At 41.3% G+C, this 24,219-nt stretch overlaps 1 protein-coding gene across 2 annotated transcripts in view; it reads left to right on the top strand.

The window, feature by feature from the left end:
- Positions 1 to 2,919: 2,919 nt before the first annotated feature.
- Positions 2,920 to 24,219, top strand: part of LOC308338078 (receptor-type tyrosine-protein phosphatase alpha) — a 40,111-nt gene continuing 18,811 nt past the window's right edge. The window contains exons 1-4 of one of the 2 annotated variants that reach the window (XM_080831640.1): positions 2,920 to 2,943; positions 13,838 to 13,922; positions 15,155 to 15,228; positions 15,424 to 15,560. In XM_080831640.1, coding sequence (XP_080687766.1) covers positions 13,861 to 13,922; positions 15,155 to 15,228; positions 15,424 to 15,560 — 273 coding nt within the window. In that variant the 5' untranslated portion in view covers positions 2,920 to 2,943; positions 13,838 to 13,860. Of the gene's footprint in view, positions 2,944 to 13,832; positions 13,923 to 15,154; positions 15,229 to 15,423; positions 15,561 to 24,219 lie in introns of those variants that run through there. The other variant, XM_080831641.1, reaches the window with a different exon arrangement.

A 24,219-nucleotide genomic window follows, 5' to 3' on the forward strand; every position in this document is an offset into this window, starting at 1 on the left:
AGGCAGACATTTAGCCAGCTGAGCCACCCAGGCACCCCATCTTTAAATCTTTCTATCCAAGAATGCATTGTATTCCACTTGCTGAAGTCTTACTTTGTATTTCTTAGAAGTGTTCCAGTTTTTGCCACTGATGTTGCACATGTTTTGTTCAGCTTATTTCTAGATATTTCAGAGATTTTCTTTTTGTTATTTTGGTGTTTTGTTTGTTGTTAGTATGAATGGAGTATTTTATTCCACTATGTCTTCTAACTGGCTGCTATTGGGGCTATAAAGGCTATTGACTTTTTTTTTTTTTAGGAAATAGTTGATCTAGATCATTATTTTAGTTTTGGGTGTACAACATAAAGCTATTGACTTTTGTAGGTATATTTTATCCCGGTCATCTTAAAAAATTTCCTCAGTGTCTGACATAATTTTCTTCAATTATCATAAATCTTCAAATCAGTCTCTTTTTTTTCCCTCTTTAAATGAATTGGTGAATACCTTCAGAACAAAATTAGGAAGCAATGGTAGAAGCACTGTCTTGTACCTGACTCTCAGGAGGATGTTCTTAGTGGTTTTTCCATTAACCATGGATGGTGCTGACTCTTGGGTTGAGGTAAACATACTTATCATGTTTAGGTTTTATTAATTTACTCCTGCTTTAAAGAGCATATCTGTCAAGAATGGGTGTTAAATTTTGCCATTTGCCTGTTCAGCATCAATGAGCAAGGTCATTATGATTTCTCTTTTTGTGATATGCTGTGGTGAATCATTTTAATAGATTTCTTAACTTTGAATTATTTACATTTGTGCAAAAATGACCCTACTTGGTTGTGTTGTAGTTCCCTTGAATGAACTGTAGCAGTTTGTTTGATACTACTGTATTTGGGTTTTTTCCATTGACATTCGTAAGTTATCTTTAAATTAAATTGGTCTAGGTATTTCCTTTATATGTGTGCTTTTTTTTTTTTTTAAAGATTTATTTATTTATTTATTTATTTATTTGACAGAGATTACAAGTAGGCAGAGAGGCAGGCAGAGAGAGAGGAGGAAGTAGGCTCCCTGCTGAGCAGAGAGCCCGATGCGATGCGGGGCTCAATCCCAGGACCCTGGGATCATGACCTGAGCCGAAGGCAGAGGCTTTAACCCACTGAGCCACCCAGGCGCCCCTGTGTGCTTTTTTTTTTTTTAATGTATCTGTGCTATTTTTGATAAGTTTTAGTTGTCTGTTTTGCTTTGCTTCACAGAAAGAAATGAGCTTTACCTAGAAAACTATGCATCTCATTCATGTTTTCAAAATTACTTGAATGGATTTGAGGAAAAGTCATCTCTTAAGATTAATTTCCTAATAGCTGTTAATATTTGTTACATATTTATGCCCATTTTCATACTCAAGTTAGGTAACCACTTCTATGTTTCACAGTTTGTTTTTTTCTTCCAAAGAGTCTGCTATTGTGTATTTATTAGTTTGTAAGGATAGCGTTAGCCATATCCCATAAGTGTTCTTGTAGGTAGTTGTATTAGTTATGGTGCGGCCTAAACTACTCTAATAAAGGCAGAACAAAATTCAGTGACTTAAGTAGACAGAAGTTATCCTTCTTTCCCCTCTCACATTCCAGAGGTAGACAGAGGGCTTTGCCTCATCAAGGACTGAGTTTTTTTCTTCTTTCTTTCTTTTTTTTTTTAAGAGGGGAGGGGCAGAAGGAGAGAGAATCTTTTTTTTTTTTTTTTTAAATTCATGATGGGGGGCGGGGAAGAGCAGAGGGAGAGGGACAAGCAGACTCTGCCATGAGTGCAGAGCCCAACTTGGGCTGAAACCAAGAGTCAGATGCTCAACCGACTAAGCCATCCAGGCACCCCGAGAGAGGGAGAATCTTAAGCAGGCTTCATGGCGGAGCCCAATACAGGGCTCTATCTCACAACCCTGAGATCATGACCTGAGCCAGAATCAAGAGTCGCCAATTACCACCCAGGAAACCATAAGTTATTTTTTTCTTATCAGCTCTGCCAGCCCAACAAAATTGCCCTCATCTGCTTGGTCAGAAATGGTTCTCTTCATTAGGTTCTGGTTCCAGCCCCTGAGAATCGGGAATAGAGGAAATGGGGACAATTTCTTTTCCAAAGAATGTGATCCAGAAGTTACCCTTATCGCTTTTGCTTACATCCCATTGCCTAGAATTCTTCATATAACTACATTTGGCACAAAGGAGTCTTAGAAATGCAGTCTCTAGCTTGAAAGCTTTGTGCTCAGCTTAAAAAAACAAAACAAAACAAAACAGCGTTTCTGTACCAAAAGCAAGAAGAAGATACTATTACTGGGGGAGAGTTGGTAGATTCTGCCACAAGAGTGATTTTTTTTATTTTTTAGGTATTTTACAGTTTGGCTTTGCTTTTAATTTTCAAGTGTTTGTTAATTTCTAGTTTTATTGCATCATGATAAAAGAATATTGTCTGTGTTTTTTTCTGTAATGGGGAATAATTTATAAGGGCTTGTGAGAAGTTTTTGTTAAGATACAGAATTTGGTCTACACTAGTTCGATTTTTTTTTTTTCCATAATAGTTAGATTTTATTGCCTATTACCCTTTAGGTCTTTTATATCCTTAACTTAATTTTGCACTATTGCATTTTAATGGCCTAAAAGACATAAAGACCTTTAATACTACTGTGTTTGTATTTCTTTTTGTGTTCTTGTACTTTTTATGAAGATTGATAGATTGGTGTATTGTTTTTGTACTCAGAAGGACAAATCACTGATTAAAGTTTAGTGAGTCTGGGCAGTCTTGTTTCCCATTTGTTGGAGGGTACCTCATTCTAGCCACAATATATATAAAGAAAGTCTCTTGTTTTCCTAGAGCTTATTTTGTCTTAACTTAGGTTCAATTGTAATGTTATTCTTTGAGAGTGAATGTTTCTATTTCTCACTTATTACACAGGTAATTCTGACTCGAAGGACAGAAGAGGTGAGCCACTCACCTTATGTCTGTTTTCCCCTTTATAGTGTACAGTATTCATCGTCTTTGCTCACAGTTTGTGGTAACCTTGTGTGTCTGTATGGTTGTGTGTTTACTTTCCCTTAAGTTGTTTTCCATATTAACCTTGTAGAGAAGAGTAAAAGAAACAAATACTATGTTTCTGAATATAGACTATGGATTCTAACAGTTACAATGTCTTTTAACAAGTAATAAAACAAGTAATAATAACAAGTAATAAAAAAGCTGTATCTTAATTTATTATGTTACCTTGCTAATATCATCCTTTGGTGATATTAAGCCATAATTTCTACCCTATAGTAATTCCTAATGTCCAGTCAATAATTGCCTATAAACATTCTAGCTTTTTATGTTGTTTTCCCTAGTCTATAAAGTGTGGACCCTTTGTCATTTTATATGGATATTATGGGTTTTCACCACTCTAGTGTAATGTCCCAGTGGCTGGAGATGCTGTGTAAGTGGTCTAAGCAGACTGCCAAGTCCCTGGTCACCAGAGAACAGAATGTGTGGGTATTTACGTGGAGTGGCTCTTTTTGCTTAGGACAATAGTAAGACTGTCATCAGAGGGTGTAAGAGAAAGAGAGATCATTCAAAGGTCTAAGAAATGATCATTGCATTTGAGTTTGGAAAATGTTAATCTGTGAACCAATTTTTCTCCTATGATTTTTCATTTTATTAAATGAGTTTTCTGAGGCTTCCCCCATCCACTATTTAACCATGCACAGTTTTTCTTGCATAATTAATAGAACATTTGAAGGCTTATGAATTCCCATTAAGTAAGGGAGCATTTGAATCAGAAAAGTAGGTAACGTTAATCCTTCATGTGTTGTCCATCTGCCACCATATTTGGTGAGGATTGGTGAGGTGTTATACTCTGCACAGATTTCTTGTGATTTTCCAGCTCTCACTTTCTTAAACTCAGGAACTAGACTCTATCAAGTAGTGTCTTTGCTATTCATATTTCCTTACTAGATTCTCACTACCAAATGTAGACTTAATAGATTTATATTGCAATAGATAACTTATGTTTGCTCTCTGAAAGTCCTCTTTTAACCAATCTCAGAATATGGTCAAAAGTCAAAGTGGTATAGGCTTTAAGATTAAACATACAATCTGCTTTCTTCCTCCACATAGTTTGTATTTTCTTAATATTCACTCTTTTCTTGCCCCAGTATTGTCCCTGTTTTACCTAGCTAACTAACATGGATTTGAGTGGTTCCAATATTGTGATTTTTAAAAAATGAAATTACCTTAATTATCTAGAGTATTGCTAATTGTGACATATTATTAATATGTATTAGCACATATCCTTTTTAAGTTAAAAAATTTTTGTGTAATTGCTTTTGACCAAACAGGAGAATTAAAGAGACATACATGTTCTCAGCAATATTTAAAGCCCCAAATGTAATGACATTTTTACCAGAGCAGATCTCTAGAAGTATTTCTATAAATTTTGATATCACATTCTAATTTTAAAACCAAATGCTTTCTGAGAAATGAGGCAAATTATTTTAAAATATTTTCATCATAATGGTTTTGCTAAGCAAAGTATATCTTATACAGATAAGTTAAATTTTAAGTTTTTCTGCACTGGTCTCTGGGGATGCTTTTGAATAGCAATGGCTGCTGTTTTAATTGTCAAAACAGAAAGGAATAAAAAGAGACAAAGGGAGGCAGGCAACTTTGCTTCCTTTCTTTTGAAGTCTAAGAAACTGGTTATTTTATCGTGTGTATTATTTTTTAAAATATATCACATTATCCAGTAGAACTAGCTTTTTTTCTAATTGTGGTAAAATATACATCATATAAAATTTTCCATTCCAACTGGATAGTTCAGTGAAATTAACACATTGTTGGACAGTTATCACCACCATCTACCTCCAGAACTTTTTTTATCATCCCAAACTAAAACTCTAAACATTAAACAGTAACTTCCCAATCTCCTTTCTCCCAGCCCCTGGTAATCACTAGTCTACTTCCTGTCTCTATAAATTTGCCTATCCTAGCCACCTAATTTAAGTGGAATCACAGCACTTTTCCTTTTGTAATCAGCTTTTCTTTTAAAGCATTTTATTGGTGTTACTTCGGGTGATTTGTGTAATATATAGTAATGCATTAAATCCAGTTCTTGCATTATCTCCCTAGTACCTCTTCCCCATGAAATCAGTGGTCATGAGCGCACTCTCCAGTTGTTCTTCAGTCTTCACTAATTTTACATCTCAGTTTTATTAGTTTCGTTGTATAGAGAACAGACTCTGAGATAGCAGGCTTATTAGAGAGTACTTTCTCTCTCCATAGCACCTGCAAAGCACTGAAGGCACTAGTACTGAGAGAGACGACGTGAGATGCCACGTGATCAGAGCAAGGGCAGCAAAGGCCTTAGTCAGTCCTGCAGAAAGCTCTGGAGCTGGAATGGGGGTTGCAGGGGCTTTCCCCTGGACCAGGCTACTCTCTTAGGCCAAGGGTACTTCCTGGGAAAGGACTTAATGAGAACTGTTAAACACTAACCCTCCCAGCAGCTAGGGGAATGGTCTTGAAGGGGAATCTGTAACATCTACTTCCCGTTCTCATGAAGTTGGAGCAGGATAGTGATGCATACTCTCATTCATCTATTCAGAGATTTTCCTGTGTAAGAAAATGCTCCTGAATAATCTTGATATATGTATTAAGGCTGGGGAGTGAGTGGCATTGTGAAATATTTGGACAAGCTGTGTATGCCGTGGTTAAAATCCCTGGACTCAGGCTAGACCATCTCGGTTCGTGAGCTCACTGTTACCACTTACCAGCAGGGTGAGGTAGATTATCTGACTTCCCTGTGCCTCTTTTCACCATTTGCAAAACAGGATTGGAACACAGTTTCTGTCATAGGGTTATTTTGGAGAAAGAAGTAACACATATAAAGTGCTTGGCCTACTGCTGGGTCAGCACATGGCAGTTGCTCAGCAGGAGCTGGCTATCACATTGCTACTCCTGCCATCCCACCATTCTGTTACTGTTCCTGTTGATGGGAGACTAAGGAGGTTGGGAATCTTAGCCGGTCAGTTGGGATTCACGGACACAGGGACACTCCATGCCTCCTGGAGCCTGTGTGTGAGAAAGCTCCCAGGGCAGGGTCATCTTGCAACCGTTCCACTATGACTGTAAACATGTAGCTATTCTCCTGCACTGTACCTTTTTTTTTTAATATTATATATTTATTAGAGAGAGTGAGCGAGAGTAAGCATGAGTGGGCAGAGGGAGAGGGAGAAGCAGGCTTCCCACCGAGCAGGGAGCCTGACACAGGGCTCAATCCCAGGACCTCAGGATCATGACCTGAGCCAAAGGCAGATGTTTAACTAACTGAGCCACCCAGGCGTCCTGGTTTTTTAAATTTTGTTTGTTTGTTTTAAGTCTGGAAAGAGTATCCTCTAAACATTTCTGAAGGAGTCCTTGAACTACAGAGTTCTAGAACCAGGCAGGATAATCATTCTTTTGAATCTCAGAGGCTCATTCAGGTTTCTCAGCTCTCAGATCAGATCACCTGCTCCTCCTGGCTTTCTAAAGAAGTATTTTTTGTCATTGTAGTAAATGACATTATTATTGTGAACTTCATGGCTTTCCCTAAGTACCTTTAATTATATATTCATTCAGTACCTACCTGTTAGATGCTAAGGAATCCAGAAAGAAAAGAAACTGTTCCCTGTCTCATGGAAGAAACCTGTGAACAGGTTTTGATGAACAGGTCTGATAAACAGTCCTGTGAACAAGACTTTGATGCTTATCAAAGTCCACTCAGCTACATGTTATTTGGCTATACCATACAAAGTGCTGCGAGAGAACGTAAAGACTCGTGCCTGGAGAGTGGGAAGGACGCATGGAGGTGAACTTTGGGTATTTTAAATTAATACAGGGACTGAGAAAAATGAGGAGCCACCGGATAGGCTGAAAGCGAGGAGACATGGAAGAGCAAGTCAACTGTTTGAGGAACTGTGCACAATTGAAGCACGTGAAGTGGAGAGTGGCCAGAGCTAGCCTCTCTGCACAGTGGACCTGCTGGTACAGTGAGCTCAAGGGTCAGGGTGTCTCCTGGTGATGGGAAGGAAGGAAGGGACATGGTCAGAATTTTGTTTTAGAAAGATAATGCCAGAGACCTCATGGAAGTTAGGTGGGCAATAGAAACTAGTTTCTGAATGATAATTTAGCCCAAGACAAGATTGGGCTCAACCCATTGGTTGGGCTCTTGAGTCAACCTGATTTTTTTTGTTGTTGCTATTTTTAAAGCCAGTGGGAAGTACTTAAAACATTACAGCTCTGCCTTTGAGAGTTGATGAATACTAATATCGAAAAGCATAGAGATGAGACAAACGGACCTTAGGGATTGAAGCTAAAGGAGCATGGCTTTTACTTCAGTGATTATTTTTGTAGTTGACCAAGGTGTGTCTGAATCTTTAGGTGACTCACCAGTCTACATGTGAGCCCTTAGAATAACATTACCCTTTGTTTTCTTGGGAAAAGGATATAGCAAATAAGACATCTGTTGTCCCAGAGTACCATTTTAGTGTTTTTGAAATGCTGTCCCCATAGCCTGAGTCTAGGAAGTGAAATTTGCTAGAATGGATAGTGGAGAGGAGGTGGGGGTAGGCCAAGGAATAGACCACTGTGCTTGTCTTGCCTACACCGGCCTGCATCATGCAAGGCCACCTCCAAAAGACCTAGACCAGGACAAGCCTGAGACATGAGATGATGACTCTGTCCAGTTAGGAAGGGCCCCTAGGAGAGTGACTTGATCCTGAGCCTATCTCTAAGTCTGAGATTTGGTACAGGGAGCTGTATGGTCTCTCCTGTTTTCTTAATAGATCTGAGTCTCCTTCCCTCACAGAGGCCTGGGGACATCTTTACTATCTGTATTGTCCTTAACTGTATCAGAAACATGGATGTAATTCAGATGTCAACAAATAAAATATTACTTCTATTACAGAGGGCTGTTTTGGCCTGAAAGCTTGGAAGAGTTAAAGTGGTATTGGTTTATGTAGAGTATGAAGAGTCAGGAGAATAGTGTAACTTTGTGGTTTTGCTTTAGATTTGCAGGTTTATACTATGGGCAAGTTAATCTCTGTGCTCAGTTCGTCACCCATAGAACGGGTTAATAATGGTTTCTATGTTGGGGTTCTTTTTTTTTTTTTTTAAGATTTTATTTATTTATTTGACAGACAGAGATCACAAGTAGGCAGAGAGGCAGGCAGAGAGAGAGGAGGAAGCAGGCTCCCCGCCGAACAGAGAGCCCGATGTGGGACTCGATCCCAGGACCCTGGGATCATGACCTGAGCCGAAGGCAGCGGCTTTAACCCACTGAGCCACCCAGGTGCCCTATGTTGGGGTTCTTAAGAGAATTGAATGATATATGTATGGTACTTTGCTCTGTGTCTGCTATGTAAGTGCTAAAATATTAACTGTAATCATGTTCATTTCTAAGGTATCTGGTAGCTGACTCTTCTTGTCCTATTGCTTATAGTTGTCAACTCTACTACTATTGGTCATAAATAATACTGCACTGTTCATGCTTTACTTATTCCATTCATTCATCCATCCATCCTTCTGTCCATCCATCCATTCAGGATTTGTTCTGACCACCCCCTCTTACATCACAGAACAACCTCCCCCATTTTCTCTTTTACCCTGCCTTATTTTTCTTCATAGCACTCATTACTATCTGTATTATATATTTCTTTACTTACCTCTTGTTCTTCCTCCTCAACTAGAATATAATCTTCATAAGGGTAAGGAATTTTGATTTATTCACTACTGTACCCTCAAGACCTGCCTGGCACAGTAAGTCACTCAGTAAATATTTATTGAATGAAAGAATAAATATTGAATGCAGGGATATCTGGATGTGATCTCAAATCCATGCCTTCCAGAAATTTGTAATTTTATTGACATATAATCAATGACTTTAATTGAGTGGGATTGGTGTTGTAGCAAAGTAGGTACGTAGTGTTATGGAAGTGCAAGAAATGAGCAGTTACCCACAAAAGGTGATATTTGACCTAGAATTGTATAAGAGCAGAGGTGGTATTAACATTCTAGATCAGGGTTCGGCAGAATTTTTTCTACCGAGGACCAGATAATAAAATAATTTTAGTTTTGCATCCATACTATCTCTGTCACATCTATTCAGCCCTACTTTTGTAGTGCAGAAGCAGTCATGGGCAATACGTAAGTGAATGCAAACAGCTGTACTCCAACAAAATTTTATTTGCACAAACTGGCAGTGGGCTACATTTGGGCTCTGGTTTCCCTGTTTTCAAGACATCTCCATTGAGATGAGATGAAAAGCGTGTAAGTGCTAATAACACTGAAGTAAAGTGGTAAGTTCACAGGGATGCATTGTAGTGTTCTCTTTACACGTATGTGAGTTTGAAAGTTTTCCGTAATACAGAGTTTAAAAATACATGTACAACTTCTGTTGGGAGGGGGGCCATCAGCACTCTCTGACAAATCATCTAGTCTGTGTAGGGTTCTGTTTTCCCAGCTGAGTCTGGATGGAGCACCACAGCTTGTTACCCAGCCTGTTGATGTGCTGGCCCTGCACTGACAAACCTTTGGTTAAATACCATTCTGCTACCTGAAGGCCCCCTCTCATTCCCAGGCCTGGTTGACTCTAAGCTTGAGGTGTTTCCAGGCCCAGACTGGTTGAACTAGTATTTAACTTTCAACTGAAGGCTCTTTGGCTCTGTGGCTCTGATTGATCTCTGCAGCAGTCCAGTCAGTCCCTCTTCATTGTCTTCTACAGATCCCTGTTTCAGACCTGCTGATGCCACTCTTTGTTGCCTTCCAGATAATGCTTTTCATTCATTAGTATTTTTATTTTTTTAAATATTTTATTTATTTGACAGACAGAGATCACAAGCAGGCAGAGAGGCAGTCAGAGAGAGAGGGAGAAGCAGGCTCCCCGCTGAGCAGAGAACCGGATGTGGGGCTCGATCCCAGGACCCTGAGATTATGACCCGGGCCGAAGGCAGAGGGTTAACTCGCTGAGCCACCCACGCGCCCCCATTAGTATTTTTATATTTCTTCTATCATTTCAATGTACTTTTGGGAAGAGAAAGAAGTAAAATTATGGATTCAGTTCATTATCTTAAGCCAGATGGCTCTAATTACCTTCTTTTAATACCTAGTGTACATTGTGATTGGCATTTAACAAAGACCTATTTAGTGATAGATCATTAGTCTAGTATTTGTTTAATGCCAAATGTGTGAGAAATTTTGTCTGGGTTCTAGGTATATGATGAGGAACAAAGCAGATATGTAATTCTTGCCCTTGTGGAATTTATGGTATAAAGGAGGGACACTCCTTAATCAACTATACTCAAATAAATATATAATTAAAAAGTGTGGGAGGTATTATCAAGGGCAATAACTGTGCCTTATGAGAATAACAGGGAAGATAATAGCCGATACTGACTGTGAGTACATAATGTGTGCTGCTTACTGCACCAAAAACTTCACATGGATGATCTCATTTAACCTTCACATAACTTATTTTAGCACTAAGGAAACTAAAACTTAGGATTGTAATTTAGTTGTAGGAAGTCAGAAGAGACCTCTGTGGGAAGAGTAACACTTGAAATGAGAACTGGATGACTGGGAGGTAGCTAGGCAAAGAGTGGAGGGAGGCTGTGTAAAGCAGAAAGGCATAACATGTTTGAAGGCCTAAGGAAGAAATGAACTCAGCATGAAGGGTGCCAGTGGCCAAAATGGAGTGAGCAAGGAAAGCATAGCAGGAGATAGGGTGAGCAGGGGCTGGTGGGGAGGTTGTTCTAGGCTGGTGTAAGGGTATTAGATTTCATTCTAAAGGCTTGGGAACTAAAAGGTTTTATAAGAGAGGAACATGATCTGGCTTGCTTTCTTAGAGACCACTTTGCCTGGTTTGTGGAGAAAGGATCAGCAGTGGACAGAAGCTTACTATGGGGATTGAGGCTACAGTGTTGGCAACAGAATGGAAAAAGGCAGACAAATTGGAGGCATTGATTTTAGCCCTAAAACATATTACTTGCAGCTGAGTTGAATATAGATGATAAGTAAGAGGAAATCAAGGGGATATCCACATTTTTTCCTTGACCAGCAGGGTGCATGGTAGTGTTCTCTACTGAATGGTGAGGGGGAAGGCTTTAGACACGGAAGGTTTGCTTGCCTGTGAAATTTAAGTGGGGGTGACATATAGGCTCAGAAGAGAGATCTGACCAGGCAGTGCAAATGTGGGAATTGCTAGTGCATCATTTGTGCTTACAGCCATCTGTCTGATCAGCTGGAGTGCAGAGAAGAGTGCTAGGGACAGAGCCCCAAGGAAGTCAGACATTTAGAGACCTTGTTGTTAGAGAGGAACAGCTAGGGAGGTTAAAATGAGACGGAGCAGCCAAGAGATAGAAAGAAATTCAGAAGCGTGCTTTGTTGTGGAAACCAAGAAATGAAAGTTCTTCAAAGAGGAGGGAGTAGTTTGAATGCTCATTTTCGGATGCCAGCTGCATACCAGGTTGTGTTTGAAAATTGCCATCAACAAAGAAGCATGGTGGGGTGCCTGTGTGGCTCAGTAGGTTAAGTGTCTGCCTTTGGCTCAGGTCATGATCCCAGAGTCCTGCGATCGAGCCGAGCATAGGGTTCCCTGCTCAGCAGAGAGCCTGCTTCTCTCTCTCCCTCTGTTGCTCCCCCTGCATGTGTGCTTGCTCTCTTCTCTGTGTCTGTCAAATATATAAATAAAATCTTTAAAAAAAGAAGAATAAGAAGAAGAAGAAGAGGAAGAAGAAACAAGGTATAATACCTCCCATCTCAAAAAAAACAAAAACCCAAAATCTCCATCCCACATGTCCCTCCAGTTGCTGTTCATTCTCTCTGCACCTCTTCATGGTAGACGTCCTCACTTCAAATGAAGAGTCGGTATCTCACTGTCTTTTCTTTCCATCTTTATTTCACTCCATTTATGATGCTTCACTGACTACTCAACTGAGACCACTCTTAAAACAGTTTTAGCTATTGTCTTATCAAATTCAATTTCACTTCTCTGTGAAACTCCCCTACCTAGTCTTTTGTAGTATCTGATTGATTACTCCCTCCTTGAAAAACTCTTTTCTTGGCTTTTGTGACACCATATTCTGCTGGATTACTTTCCACCTCATGACTACTGCTTATGAGTCAGTTTAGCTAGCTGATCTTTTAAAAGAATGTAAATCCAGTGATATTTCTGCCCTTTTCTGACTCCTCCAATCACATAGTGCTTCTCTTCACATTCAAAATTAAATCCACACTGCTTACCATGGTGTACGAAGCCCCAAGTCTTCAGGTTCCTGCCCACCCCTCCAGTCACATCTGGTACTAAAACTGGCCTTTGTGCTATTTCTTGATCTCTCCAAGCTGCTAAGGGGTATTATGCTTGCTATTACTGTGCCTAGAAAGTTCCTTGCCCAGATTTTCGCATGGTTTACATCTTCACATTATTCAGACCTCTGTTCGGTGTAAGCACTTCAGACCTGCCCAAACTACTCTAAAATAACTCCCTCCAGCCCATCAGTCTCTATCCAGTTACTCGTCTTTTCTTCAAAGCACTTGTCCCTGTCTGAAATTGTTTGTTTACTTGTTTCTGAATAGCGTGCTGCTGCTTCCCCCAGAATGTAGGCTCACAGGTCACTTGTCTGCTTACTCATTTCTCTGTTCCCAGAGTCTGGAGCAGTGCCTGGCACATAGTTACTGGTCAAGAAGACAAGTTGTTGAGGTGACAGTAATGGATATAATCCAGACCATATGTGACAGGATTGACCTTTAGATGGGAGGGACATGCCCTCCCTTTTAGCAGAAGGGGAAATGGTAAAGATAGTTATAAACTCATACTGGTTGTGTGGTTCATGGTGGGGATGTGGGACTGGAGGAAGATGAGTCAGCACCTGGTCAGCCGCCATGAGAAAGGAGGCTAAGTATTGGGTGGATAGGAAGCAGGGCCCTGTGGAATGAAGGGAGGAGTCGTTCTGTCTCCAAGCCAGATGTTGCTATAGTTGGGCTCCTGGTAAAAGGTGGCTGTGGAAAGAGGTAGAAAAGAGTACCCAGCATTTTAGATACATAGTGCTTAAGGATCTAATAATGTCTCCCTGCTTTAATCAGGAACACTATTCTCTGTGCCAGGAAACTATTTGCATTTATGATAGGAAAATTGTCCTTTTTCCTTCCTCTCCCATCCTCCTCTAGATGGAGCCCGTTGAGCCTGGGACAGAGCACATTGTTGGCCCTGCACACCCAGCCTGCCATCAGGATTGATGTGTTTGTGCTTTCAAATATTTGAGGTTTTTTTTTAAAAAGATTTTATTTATTCATTTGACAGATAGAGATCACAAGCAGGCAGAGAGGCAGGCAGAGAGAGAGGAGGAAGCAGGCCCCCTGCTGAGCAGAGAGCCTGATGCGGGGACTCGATCCCAGGACCCTGAGACCATGACCGGAGCCGAAGGCAGAGGCCTAACCCACTGAGCCACCCAGGCGCCCCGTCAAATATTTGAGTATTTTTTATGTGAGAAGCACTGTTTTAGGCTGTGTGGCTTTGAAAGAAACCTTCAGATGGTTTTTATTCTAATCCAGGGAGAGAGAGTAAACAAATGTACAAGTCGGAGATGGGATAGGCGCGTCACTCTAGGTTCCTCTCCCTACCTTTTCCCTCCCATTCCACCCACACTGGCCCTGCGGTAGCTGTGGGAAATTTTCTCTCTCACTCACTCTGTCTATGCCCTGAAAGCTACAGAAGCATGGAATGAGCCCATCTTCCTTATCTGGGTGTTTCCCTGAGCAGCTGACTTGAGCCCTCCATTGCACACAATGGTAATAACATGTTTTGTTCTCTCAATTTCAGATGAGACGCCAATTATTGCAGTGATGGTGGCCCTGTCCTCTCTGCTAGTGATTGTGTTCATTATCATAGTTCTGTACATGTTAAGGTGAGCATGCTAAATGCTAAAGTGAGAATTCTAAAGCTTCTGTACTCTCTCGGATTCTTTTTCAGTACACCAGGGTCTCATTAAGCCCACACAGTCCAGAAGATAGTAGGATAAGGACAGTGAATAGAATAGAGGGGAATGTTCTATAATATTAAGATTAAAATTCTACATAGAAACGGTTTAAAAGCTCTACATACTTTTCTTCAGGACCTAGCCACTCCCCCCCCCCCCCACTTTGCTTCCATCTGCCCAAATTCAGTTCCCCAACTCCAGTTTAATCTAAAGCCCAGGATGGTGGTTTGAGGTTGAAGGAAAAGCTGTATAGTCTGTGTTATTACTGATGGGTGATTTAAGACCCTTAGATCTAGCCCTGCTAAAGCAACCCCTAACAGTACCCGATTGGAGATGATGTGGTAAATAGAGACCTATTCTATTTCTTGTTGGGGGAAGTTTGGGACAAACCTAGGATCTAGGATCCCTAACCCTAGTGCACTAAACTGAACTATGTGAATTACAGAGTTCTCCTTTCTTTCTTCAGGGTCCTTTAGATATTACTGCTCCCACAGGGAGAAAAAAACAAGGAGGGGGAACCCCAAGGGGGAGAAAAGGAAGGTGCATTTGTCCTTTTCCTGCTGAAGTTACTGCCCTGGCTGATTAGGATTAACCCCACCCTTATCTTTGGTTTAAGCTGTTCTGTGCTCCCTCTGTTGTTTTGCAGGGATAAAGAGAGGGGAACCTTATGCACCCCTCCAGTTTGTCATAAGTCTCCCCTGTTCTGCAGGAGACTTGTAGCCAGACCTGTGCTTACCCAATCTGAAGCTCTGGGCTTCTTCCTGACTGCACTGGGGAAATACCAGGATTTTGTTTGATAGGGTCATTCTTATCTCCCCTCCACTGTATTCTGCCCACTTAGCCCTTCCCCACCTGGTGTGGTGGTCATCTCCAGTGAGTCCTGCACTTGGAGCCACACGGAGGAGCCCTACAAAGCCAGAATATACTATTATGGCACCTGGGTTGGATTCTAGTGTGCTTAGGATGAGCAGGAGCATCCAGAGGCACTGGGTCACCATGAAATGGAGCTGCCTCAGCATGTGCAGGACCCCTCTCTAAAAGAACATCTTTATTTGGTAAAGGAGGTTTAAGAAGCTGAATTATATGTGGAAATATAAGGCCAGTGATTGGAGTCTCTTGACTCTGTGCTTACTTTTTCACTATGAACATTTTCTCTATAGGTTTAAGAAATACAAGCAAGCTGGGAGCCATTCCAATTCTTTCCGCTTATCCAATGGTCGCACTGAGGATGTGGGTAAGGCACCCCTTCATGATATGGGGAACCTTTGTGGAGAAGAAAATCAAGAAATAAAGGGTTTCTCCACCATACAAGGGATAGGGGGAAGACTTGAAGAAAGCAGACCTAGTCCTTGGTGGCCTGGTGCATGAGGTAGAATCCCCAATTTGGTCTCCAGAGCACCTGACCAACCTCCCCGCTTGTATACTGCAGAACCCCAGAGCGTGCCACTTCTGGCCAGGTCCCCAAGCACCAACAGGAAGTATCCACCCCTGCCCGTGGACAAGCTGGAAGAGGAGATTAACCGGAGAATGGCTGATGACAATAAGCTCTTCAGAGAGGAATTCAACGTGAGTTCTTTGCTGAGGCTGGCCTGTTGGCAGGGAGGAAGGCAGACCAAAGGTCAGGCCTTTTCAGTCATGGGGTAGAAAACAGGTTTTCTAATGGGTTAAGAGGTGAGAAATTTTCTACTAGACTCCTTTCCTATGTGATCATAGATAGGAAATGAAATAAGATTTGTCTTAACTCTCTCATCTACCCATCCATCCATCCATTCATCATCGCATCTGTTACTTTTTTAAATAAATACTTATCAAGCATCTAATACGTGCTAGGTGCCAGAGATTTGCTGGGGAGCAAAAACAGATCCAGTCTCTACACTCAGGGAACTTGCCATCTAGTAGGGAAATCCCCATAAACAAGAGCGAAAATAACTGTTTAAGTTCAGACAGCAATATAGGACATGAAGGACTGGTGCATAGTTGTAGGAGTCTATATTAAGAGGTGGCATTTTGGGGTCTGAAACGGGTCGCAGAGTGTCATAAGTAACAGACAGGTGTAAATGAGTATAGAAATGAGGATTAGGGAAGATGATCGAGCACAGGCCTCATGCAGGGTAGTTTTTTGTTTTGTTTTGTTTTTAATAATTCCCTAAAGAATCTGAACATGTTTGTGAATCTACCAGTTGGTATGACCAGCCCAGCAGTTCTGATCCCAGTTCAGAACTTCCTTGAAGATACTGTGTTTTAATTGAGACCTAATCATAAGCAAGGGCATTGGTAAAGGAGAGTGGGGAATGTTCCAGGCACTGGAAGTAGCAGGGGCCAAACTATCACTAGTGAGGGTGGGTAAGAGAAGGGCACATTTGAAAAACCAAAAAAGGGCTACATGTGGCTTAAAGGCAAAGGTTTGGGGAGGTAGCAAGAGAGGAAACCATGGAAGAAGACTGGGCCAGACTGTAGATGTTGTAGTTATCATGAATGAAATGAAAAGCCATGGACCAACCAGATTTATATTTTGGAAAAAATATCTCTGGCTGCTAAATAGAGAAGATCCCAGGGGGAGACCAGAGTAGATGCAAGGAGTACAGTTAGGGGCTGCAAGGGTTAAGATCAGAGGTGCTAATACATTGATATAAGATGGTAATAATTATAGAGAGGTGTTGGACATAGAGGAGCAGTTCCAGAGTTGGCTAATTCATCAGCTTGTGCATTATTAAACTCTCAGTTTCCTTTACATCTCCTACTCAGCCATGTGTCAACTTTATCTCTTAGACCGGCTCCCCTCTTGTTGCCAAAATGGCTTCCTCAGTTCTGAGTGCCACATGGAGTTATAACAAGGCCCAGTGGGAAAAGGATGACTGTTTCTTCCTGTGTGTCTCCTTTATCAGGGAGGAAAACTTTCCCAAGAGGTTCTGAAGACTTCCCTTGTTGCAAACTCCTTCTTAAATCAGCCCCAAGCAAGAGAAAAATAAGCTTACTGCAACTGACTCAGATCAGTCTGGATTATTCCTGTGTCATGTAGGGAATAGGCAAACAACGCTACAGAATGGGAGTCATAGTAGCAAAGAGGAAGGAAGGAATAGTTATTGGGTAGGTGAGTCACCCCTCATATCTGTTCCCATCACTGAAGGGCTTAGGGGAGTAAGAGAGTGATAAGGTCAGATTTGCACTCTGAGAAAATCACTAGCTATAAAGTGGAGAATAGATAAAAAAGGAAGCAAGAGTTAAAGTATTTAAAGTAGGACACCATTTACTAGGAAAGAGTTAATGAAATAACTTGGGCTCATTTTTTGGTTATTGGAAAAATGACACCGTTTTTAATGCTCATTATTCATTGAAACATTTACCTCATCCCCCAAAATAATACACCAGCCTTATCACCAGAGCTAGGTCCCCAGTAGGCACTCTGCTCTTTTCATAATCTGTAGTGCCCTCTGCTTCTGGGTAATAGGAGATGTGACCCCAGGCCAAACTTCTTTTTCTGTTAAGTGAGTTGTTTGTAGGAAAATTACCTGAGGTAAAGAATTCCGGTAAATCCCTGGATGGAGATGGTATTCCTGGAGGCATGGTAAGCAAATTGAAACAAATATTATGGTGAAAGCCCCATTGCTATGCTACCACGGCCACTATGTTCAAGGGCTCATTGGGCCAGCGCTGGGACAGTGAAGGAAAGGGCTGAGCAACATCTCCTGGATTTTTAACAGTGAGTGCTGTCTGGTGAGCATACACATGGAGCATAAATATTTCCTGTCTTTCTTGTTCCAGTTATCCACCATCCAGGGATCGGCTTAGATCCTGACCTCCAGTGAGGTAGTGTGATACCTTGCTTGAAGTTCTGTTTCCTGGAAGGATTTCTCTTTTATATTCATTCAGAGTCATCCCTTAAGTAGATTATCCCATAGCAGTCCACTTCTAGAGTGGGCCAGTACATCTCACAGAGCCATTTGTGTACCAGGCTGGACTTTTTTCTTCCATTGACTGTTGATATCATTGGAATTCTGTTTCTGTTGAAGGAGTGGCTATGTGGCAAGTGTCCTGTACACATTACTTTCATCTAGGGGTAGGATTCTGTTGGACATGTCCAAATTTGTGGTTTATGGAATCATGTGATACTTAATTAATGATGGGCAGTTGAAGTCACTTGCGTATCTTATGACCCACAGTCAGGCATATAGTCTCTACCAGAGCCCAGTGCTAAGCTAGGAACATGATCTTGCTGAGAGGATCATGGTTTTGTCTCCAAATCCTAATGTTTTGCATTATGATTTTCCTGCTTAACCTTAAGCATAGACACTTAGGGCTCCACAAGATCAACCAGAGCCTATTGCTCTGTGGCCGGGGTTAACTAGAGAGCCTTCTCTTTCAGATCAGTCAATAAATGAGTCAGAGCAGGACACCAGCATGTGGTATATGCTGTCTTCAAAATCCAAAAATGGCTCAACAAGCATCAGTCCTTCCTAGGGGAAGCATGTCTTTTATGCTGGAGGGGATATCTTGACATGCCATAGGCCTTTGACTTTCAGAAAACTTGGCAGAAGTGGCAGGCCACTCTGTTTTTATTTTTATGTCTAACATGTACATCTAACATACATATATTCCTGCTTTTCAAGTCCTGTCAGCTTGATGCCATCAGCATAGTTGTCAGGGTGATGGCCTGTTAAACCGACAAAATCCTGATGAACCGGATCACATCAGATAGATGTCAAGATGATTTTTCACTTGGGCTGCAGCTACCATGAGAATGGGAACTACTTCATGTAGTCTTCGTGCACTATAAAGGAAAAAGATATAGCTATTAATCAGTAGCTATATTCCAGGTACCAGTGGTTATGTCAATCTGTAGGAAAGGAGAGTGCGTCTGGAAAAGCACCTACAAATTGGCAGTTCTATGTGATTCGCATATTATAATCCACTGACATCCTTAAACACTGTCGATCTCTTATGCTAGTTTCTCTTGTAGCTTGCATGTGGGGAGGTGGTGGTAGGAAGCATCAGAATAGTTAATGCCGGAAGTCATTGAGCACTCGCTTCATACCATCACTAAACTTACACATGTAAATGTACTGTCTCATTATTCTGCAACTTATAGTCTTCTGTAGCACTTCTATAACTCACCTAGAGACTTAGGACCTCTATAACTCCTCTTAGCCTTTTGGTAAAGAGATTACTGCTTCAGCTTGCATTTGTTCTTGCTATTTTAATGGTCCTTCTTATCCATTGGGATAAGAGACCAGTGTGAGTATTCTGCCACTTGCTGTGATAGCTGTTCCAACCATACATTGGGAAAGTAGGTATTTCCTAATGTAAGTGCGGTTTGGGCCAAAACTCTTTCTGTTACCTGGCCTGCAAAGGCTCTGTTCTAACTAGCATAGAATAGTGGCATTCTAGGTTCCCAGGGATTAGGTAGCTTAAGGCCAGAACCTGCTAGATCCCCAAAGGTGTATTTTCCTTTACCCAGTGGAGTTACCATGGTCAGTAGTGTAAATTCTTAGGAGAAGATGAAGAGAAAATTTCTGGTATATGAGTGTTGATGTTATGTGAAGTTCTTCTTTTCACATGCCTAACATTAAAGGGTTCTGGGTCATGAACTGACCCACGTTGGCAGTTGGATGCAGACGGGCCCTTTCTCTAGCTTGGCAGTCTAGTCAGGCTCCTTTAGTTCACCTGTGCTGGCTGCCTCCCATTCCTATTATTGGGAGCTTCCCATTGACTTACCCACAACTAGAGATGTCTGAGCCCTGGAGACTCTGGCCTCTGAGGCTCCTTCCATCCCAGGGAAGGATGAGAATCCCATTTTGAAGCCAGTCCCTTCTGTGAGCATCTCACTCTGGTGAAGATAGTCACAGAAGCACTTCTGAAAGATTCTAGTGCTTTCCTCACATGTGTGCCTTCTCTGGCAAGGCACGCTTGGTGGATCCCATCAGGGACACAGTGAAGGTGTCAGCAGGAAGGTTGAGCCTCTTGGAACCCTGGTAGCTCCGGCCCACTTTATGCCAGGGACTTGCGGCTTTTCATGGTTACCTAGCTGACTTTAGCATTCAGTCCAGGTTTCCATTGGCCAACCTAGCCTGCCATTTTGTGGCCAGGCTCCTGAGCTGTTATACTACGTGCAGAAGTTCAGTTAACCATACCAAACTAGAAATTTGGCCTTACCAAAAAATGATGCTCTTCCTTCCTTGGTCTAAGATCTCCAAAATCTGTATCAACAACTATTCCTAGGATTTTTGATGATCCAACTCAAAGAATTCGTGCAGTTTTCTCCAAGTATTAGCTCTTTGCTTTTCTTTTTGTTTATGTATTTTAACCTCCACATTGTGTTGTGCTTGCGTCGTGATTGTCCATGAGCGATGAGAGCAGAGTCACGGGGCAGTTGTCTTTCTCATGAAAGCAGGGTGCAGTAGAGAGCATACTAGAGAGGATTAACAATTGGCTTTCTCCAACTCCTCTGTTTCAGCACTGTTGTCATCTCACTTAAGACCCTGGCTTTCACATGAGTGGCCTAGGAAACATAGGAGTCCCACTGGCATTAACATTCGGCATCCAGCAAAATACTGAAATCTTAACATTTGGTTCAGCAAAACACATGGCACAGTCAGAAAGGCCCTAAGTTTTGTGCTGTCTTTAGAGATAAACATTTGATATCAGAGCTGGACTTTTCTTTATTTCATTATCTGATTTTATCAGAATTGCACTACCCCTTGATTTCAGTATCCCTCATCTCCTTTTAATTGGGCTTCCCCTCCCTCTTTCCCACAAGCTCGAACATACCCCAGGCAACTGGAAGCAGTAACTGAAGTGACTGAATGTAGTTGTGAACTAGGAGTGGCTTGCCCTTTCCTGTCCTGAAAACTGGTTGACAGCTCCTTTCCCTTTATCTGAACCCAGTAATCAGGCTCACCTCACCCACATTTCTCCCCTCAGTCTCCCAGCCACAACCCCTCTCTGATAGGAAACTGCTAAGTCAGTTAAAGGTCTTTTTTTAAAAAATAAGAGAAGTCGGGGCACTTGGGTGGCTCAGTGAGTTAAGCCTCTGCCTTTGGCTTATGTCATGATCTCAGGGTCCTAGGATCAAGCCCCACATCAGGCTCTCTGCTCAGTAGGGAACCTGCTTACCCCGCCCCCTCTCTGCCTGCCTACTTGTGATCTCTCTCTTGTCAAATAAATTAAAGGGGAAAAAAAACTCAAGCAAATTAAGAAACAAAAAAACAAAAAACCCCAAACCATTAATTGGGAAGACTTTGGAGAAACTGACAGAATCAAAAGCTGAGGTAGACTACCAAACCTTGGGCAGAACAGGCCCTATCCTGCTGGCTCTGGGGCCCTCTAGGGAGGTCTCTGTGCTTTCTTGGTTTCATAGTCCTGAGAATTCGGATTGGCACAGTGTGGCTCAGGTGCAACTGTGCCTACATCCAGCCCTGGCATGGAAGAGAACAGCAACACTTAGGGCAAACACACCAATTTGTGTCTACCAGAATAATATGCTTATAATCATGGGGTGAGGAAGGCTATTTTAAGCAAAACACAAGAATCAGAAGGCACAATGGAATATATTGGAAGATAATAAATACATTAAAATATTATATATTCCTATGAAAAGTGACACCATAAAAAGGTAGCCAGTTGGGTGCCTGGGTGGCTCAGTCAGTAAAGCATCTGCCCTCAGTTCAGGTCATGATGTCATGGTCCTGAGGTCGAGCTGCACATTGGGCTCCCTGCTCAGTCAGTGGGGAGCCTGCTTCTCCCTCTCCCTCTGCTCTCCCCACACCCCCTAACTTGTGCTTGCTTGCATGCTCTTGAATACATAAACAAAATCTTAAATAAAAAAAAAAAAAAGGTGGCCAGCTGGGAGAAACTGTTTGCCACAGGTAGAAAGAGAAACTTTCATAAAACATAAAGAGATGCTACAGACCTGTGAGACAAAACTAAACGTTGCAGTAGAAGAATTAATAGTTCTCAGAAGAAAGCAAATGGTCTATAAACCTATGAAAAGCTGAACTACATGTAGTAATCAAGGAGATCCAGATTAAAACTAACCATTATTTTGGGCCTGTTAGTTTTGAAAATTTAAGAAGATTGGTATCAAGTATGGGCAGAGACCTGTGATATAGATGTTCTTATGCACAGGTAGAGCAAGTTTAAAATGGTATAGCACTAGAAGGATGATTTGGCAATATCAGTCAGATTTCATATGTTTACACTATCTGACCTAACTCCTGGGACTCTGACACAAAACCAAGTATGTGTTTCCTGAAGGTTGTTCATTACAGCATTATTTATAATAGCAAAGAAAGTAAAATGAAAAGCAAGTATCTATCAAATAGATTAGCTAAATGATTGCTGGTATCCGTTATGAAATTTTATACTATCATTAAAATAAATGTCTAAACCTAGATTTCTAAGTCACTGTTCTGGGAGAAAAGACATTGCAGAGGACTGTACATTGGTATAATCCCCCTTTAAAAATATACTTTTTTTTTTTAAGATTTTATTTTTTAAGTAATCTCTACACCTAACATGGGGCTCAGATTCACAATCCTAAGATCAAGAGTCACATGCTCCACCAACTGAGCCAGCCAGGTGCCCCCCAAAAATACTTTTTAAAGTCTGGAGCTATGAACAGTGGCTTTCTACAAGAGGGTTAAAAGACATAAGAAACATAATAGGGAACTTTTACTTTTTACTGAATTATTTGACTTTTCTTTTATAATAAGCATATTCTTTTCATAACATTTTACAAAACAGTTTCTTAATATGATAAATGAAACTAACAGACTTTAGCTTTAGCATAATACCTACTGTACTTTAATTGATATATAGCATGTAGAATAAAGAGTTGGTGTCCCCAGCTTGAGTTTTGCTAAGAGTCTTGTGATCAAGTCTCTGTGAAAAGGAATATCACTAAATGGGAAATTGTTCTGGAGAAAAATTGGATTATGGAGGTGAACAACTGAAGGAATAATAAGCATAAGACATGACAGCTGTTTTCAGATATTTGACAGGCTAAAAGGAGAGTGTGCAGCATTTCCATGAAGCACCCCCCCCCATGGTTGAAAGTTCTAGGTGATGGCCTTCGCCCTAGAGTTATAAGCTAGGAATTTTTTTTTAAGATTTTATTTATTTATTTGGCAGACAGAGATCATAAGTAGGCAGAGAGGGAGATAGGGAAGCAGACTCTCCGCAGAGCAGAGAGCCTGATGCGGGGCTCGATCCCTGGAGCCTGGGATCATGACCTGAGCCTAAGGCAGAGGCTTTAACCCAGTGAGCCACCCAGGCGCCCCAAGCTAGAATTTTTTTATTGACCACCTTTTGTCTTAGAAACATTGAATTTATCTAAAAGAAACACTTTAAAAAGCCACCTGTTGAGATCCCTAAAGCATTCAAGGTGTTTTTTGTTTGTTTGTTTGTTTGTTTGTTTTAAAAAGCAAAATGTAGTTATCTCCTGAGAGGAAGGGGATAGGTGACAGAGAAGAAAGAGTAGAGCCAGTGAGATGATCCAAATCTGTGAATTACAAGATGTGACACCCTCCCTGCTGCAAGTCTGCATCCTTGTAGAGACCGCTTAATGTTGCCTTCCAGGTGGAGAAGCGTGTGTGTGTAATCTGGTGACAGGAACTGTGTGGCATCTGAGTGAAGTGGAGGCAGAATAGCCTCTACATTGACAAGTTGTCTCGAAATAGATGAATCAGAGCCGAAGGCCTATGGGAATCAGCAGGAACTGTGTCAAAATTCAGTAGTCCAAGGAATTAGGGGTTAATGGGTTTCCAGGGGACAGAGAAAAGCTCCAGCTGACCTCTGGGTTTTCCACTAGTCAGAACAAGGGAAATACAAAAGAAATGTGTGTCTAGGTTTTGGGTCCTTCTAAACAGAACTTTCCGAGATGTGATGTACTGCCTTAAAAGGGAGCAGATTGCCTTTTATGGCAGAGTGCTCAGACACTGATGACTCTCCAGTTAGAGTGTTTGCAGGGGGCTTCAGATTTAGAAAAGAATGAGACTCAGCACTGTAGATCTTAGGCAGCACAAGGAGGCAAGAAGAGAAATGAAAGGTATTAAGGATTGGAGAAGAAGAAACAAAATAAGCATTTTTTTCAGAGGAGAATATTGTCCTTGAAGAAATTCAAATACTCATCAGATATATTATTAGAATTAGTAAGTTACTTTAGCAAGGTTGATAGATACAAAAACAAGATAAAAAATTAATGCATTTCTGTACACAAGCCACGATCAGA

The sequence above is a fragment of the Martes martes genome, assembly GCF_963455335.1.
Source record: "Martes martes genome assembly, contig: scaffold_382, whole genome shotgun sequence".
Classification (NCBI taxonomy): Eukaryota; Metazoa; Chordata; class Mammalia; order Carnivora; family Mustelidae; genus Martes; species Martes martes.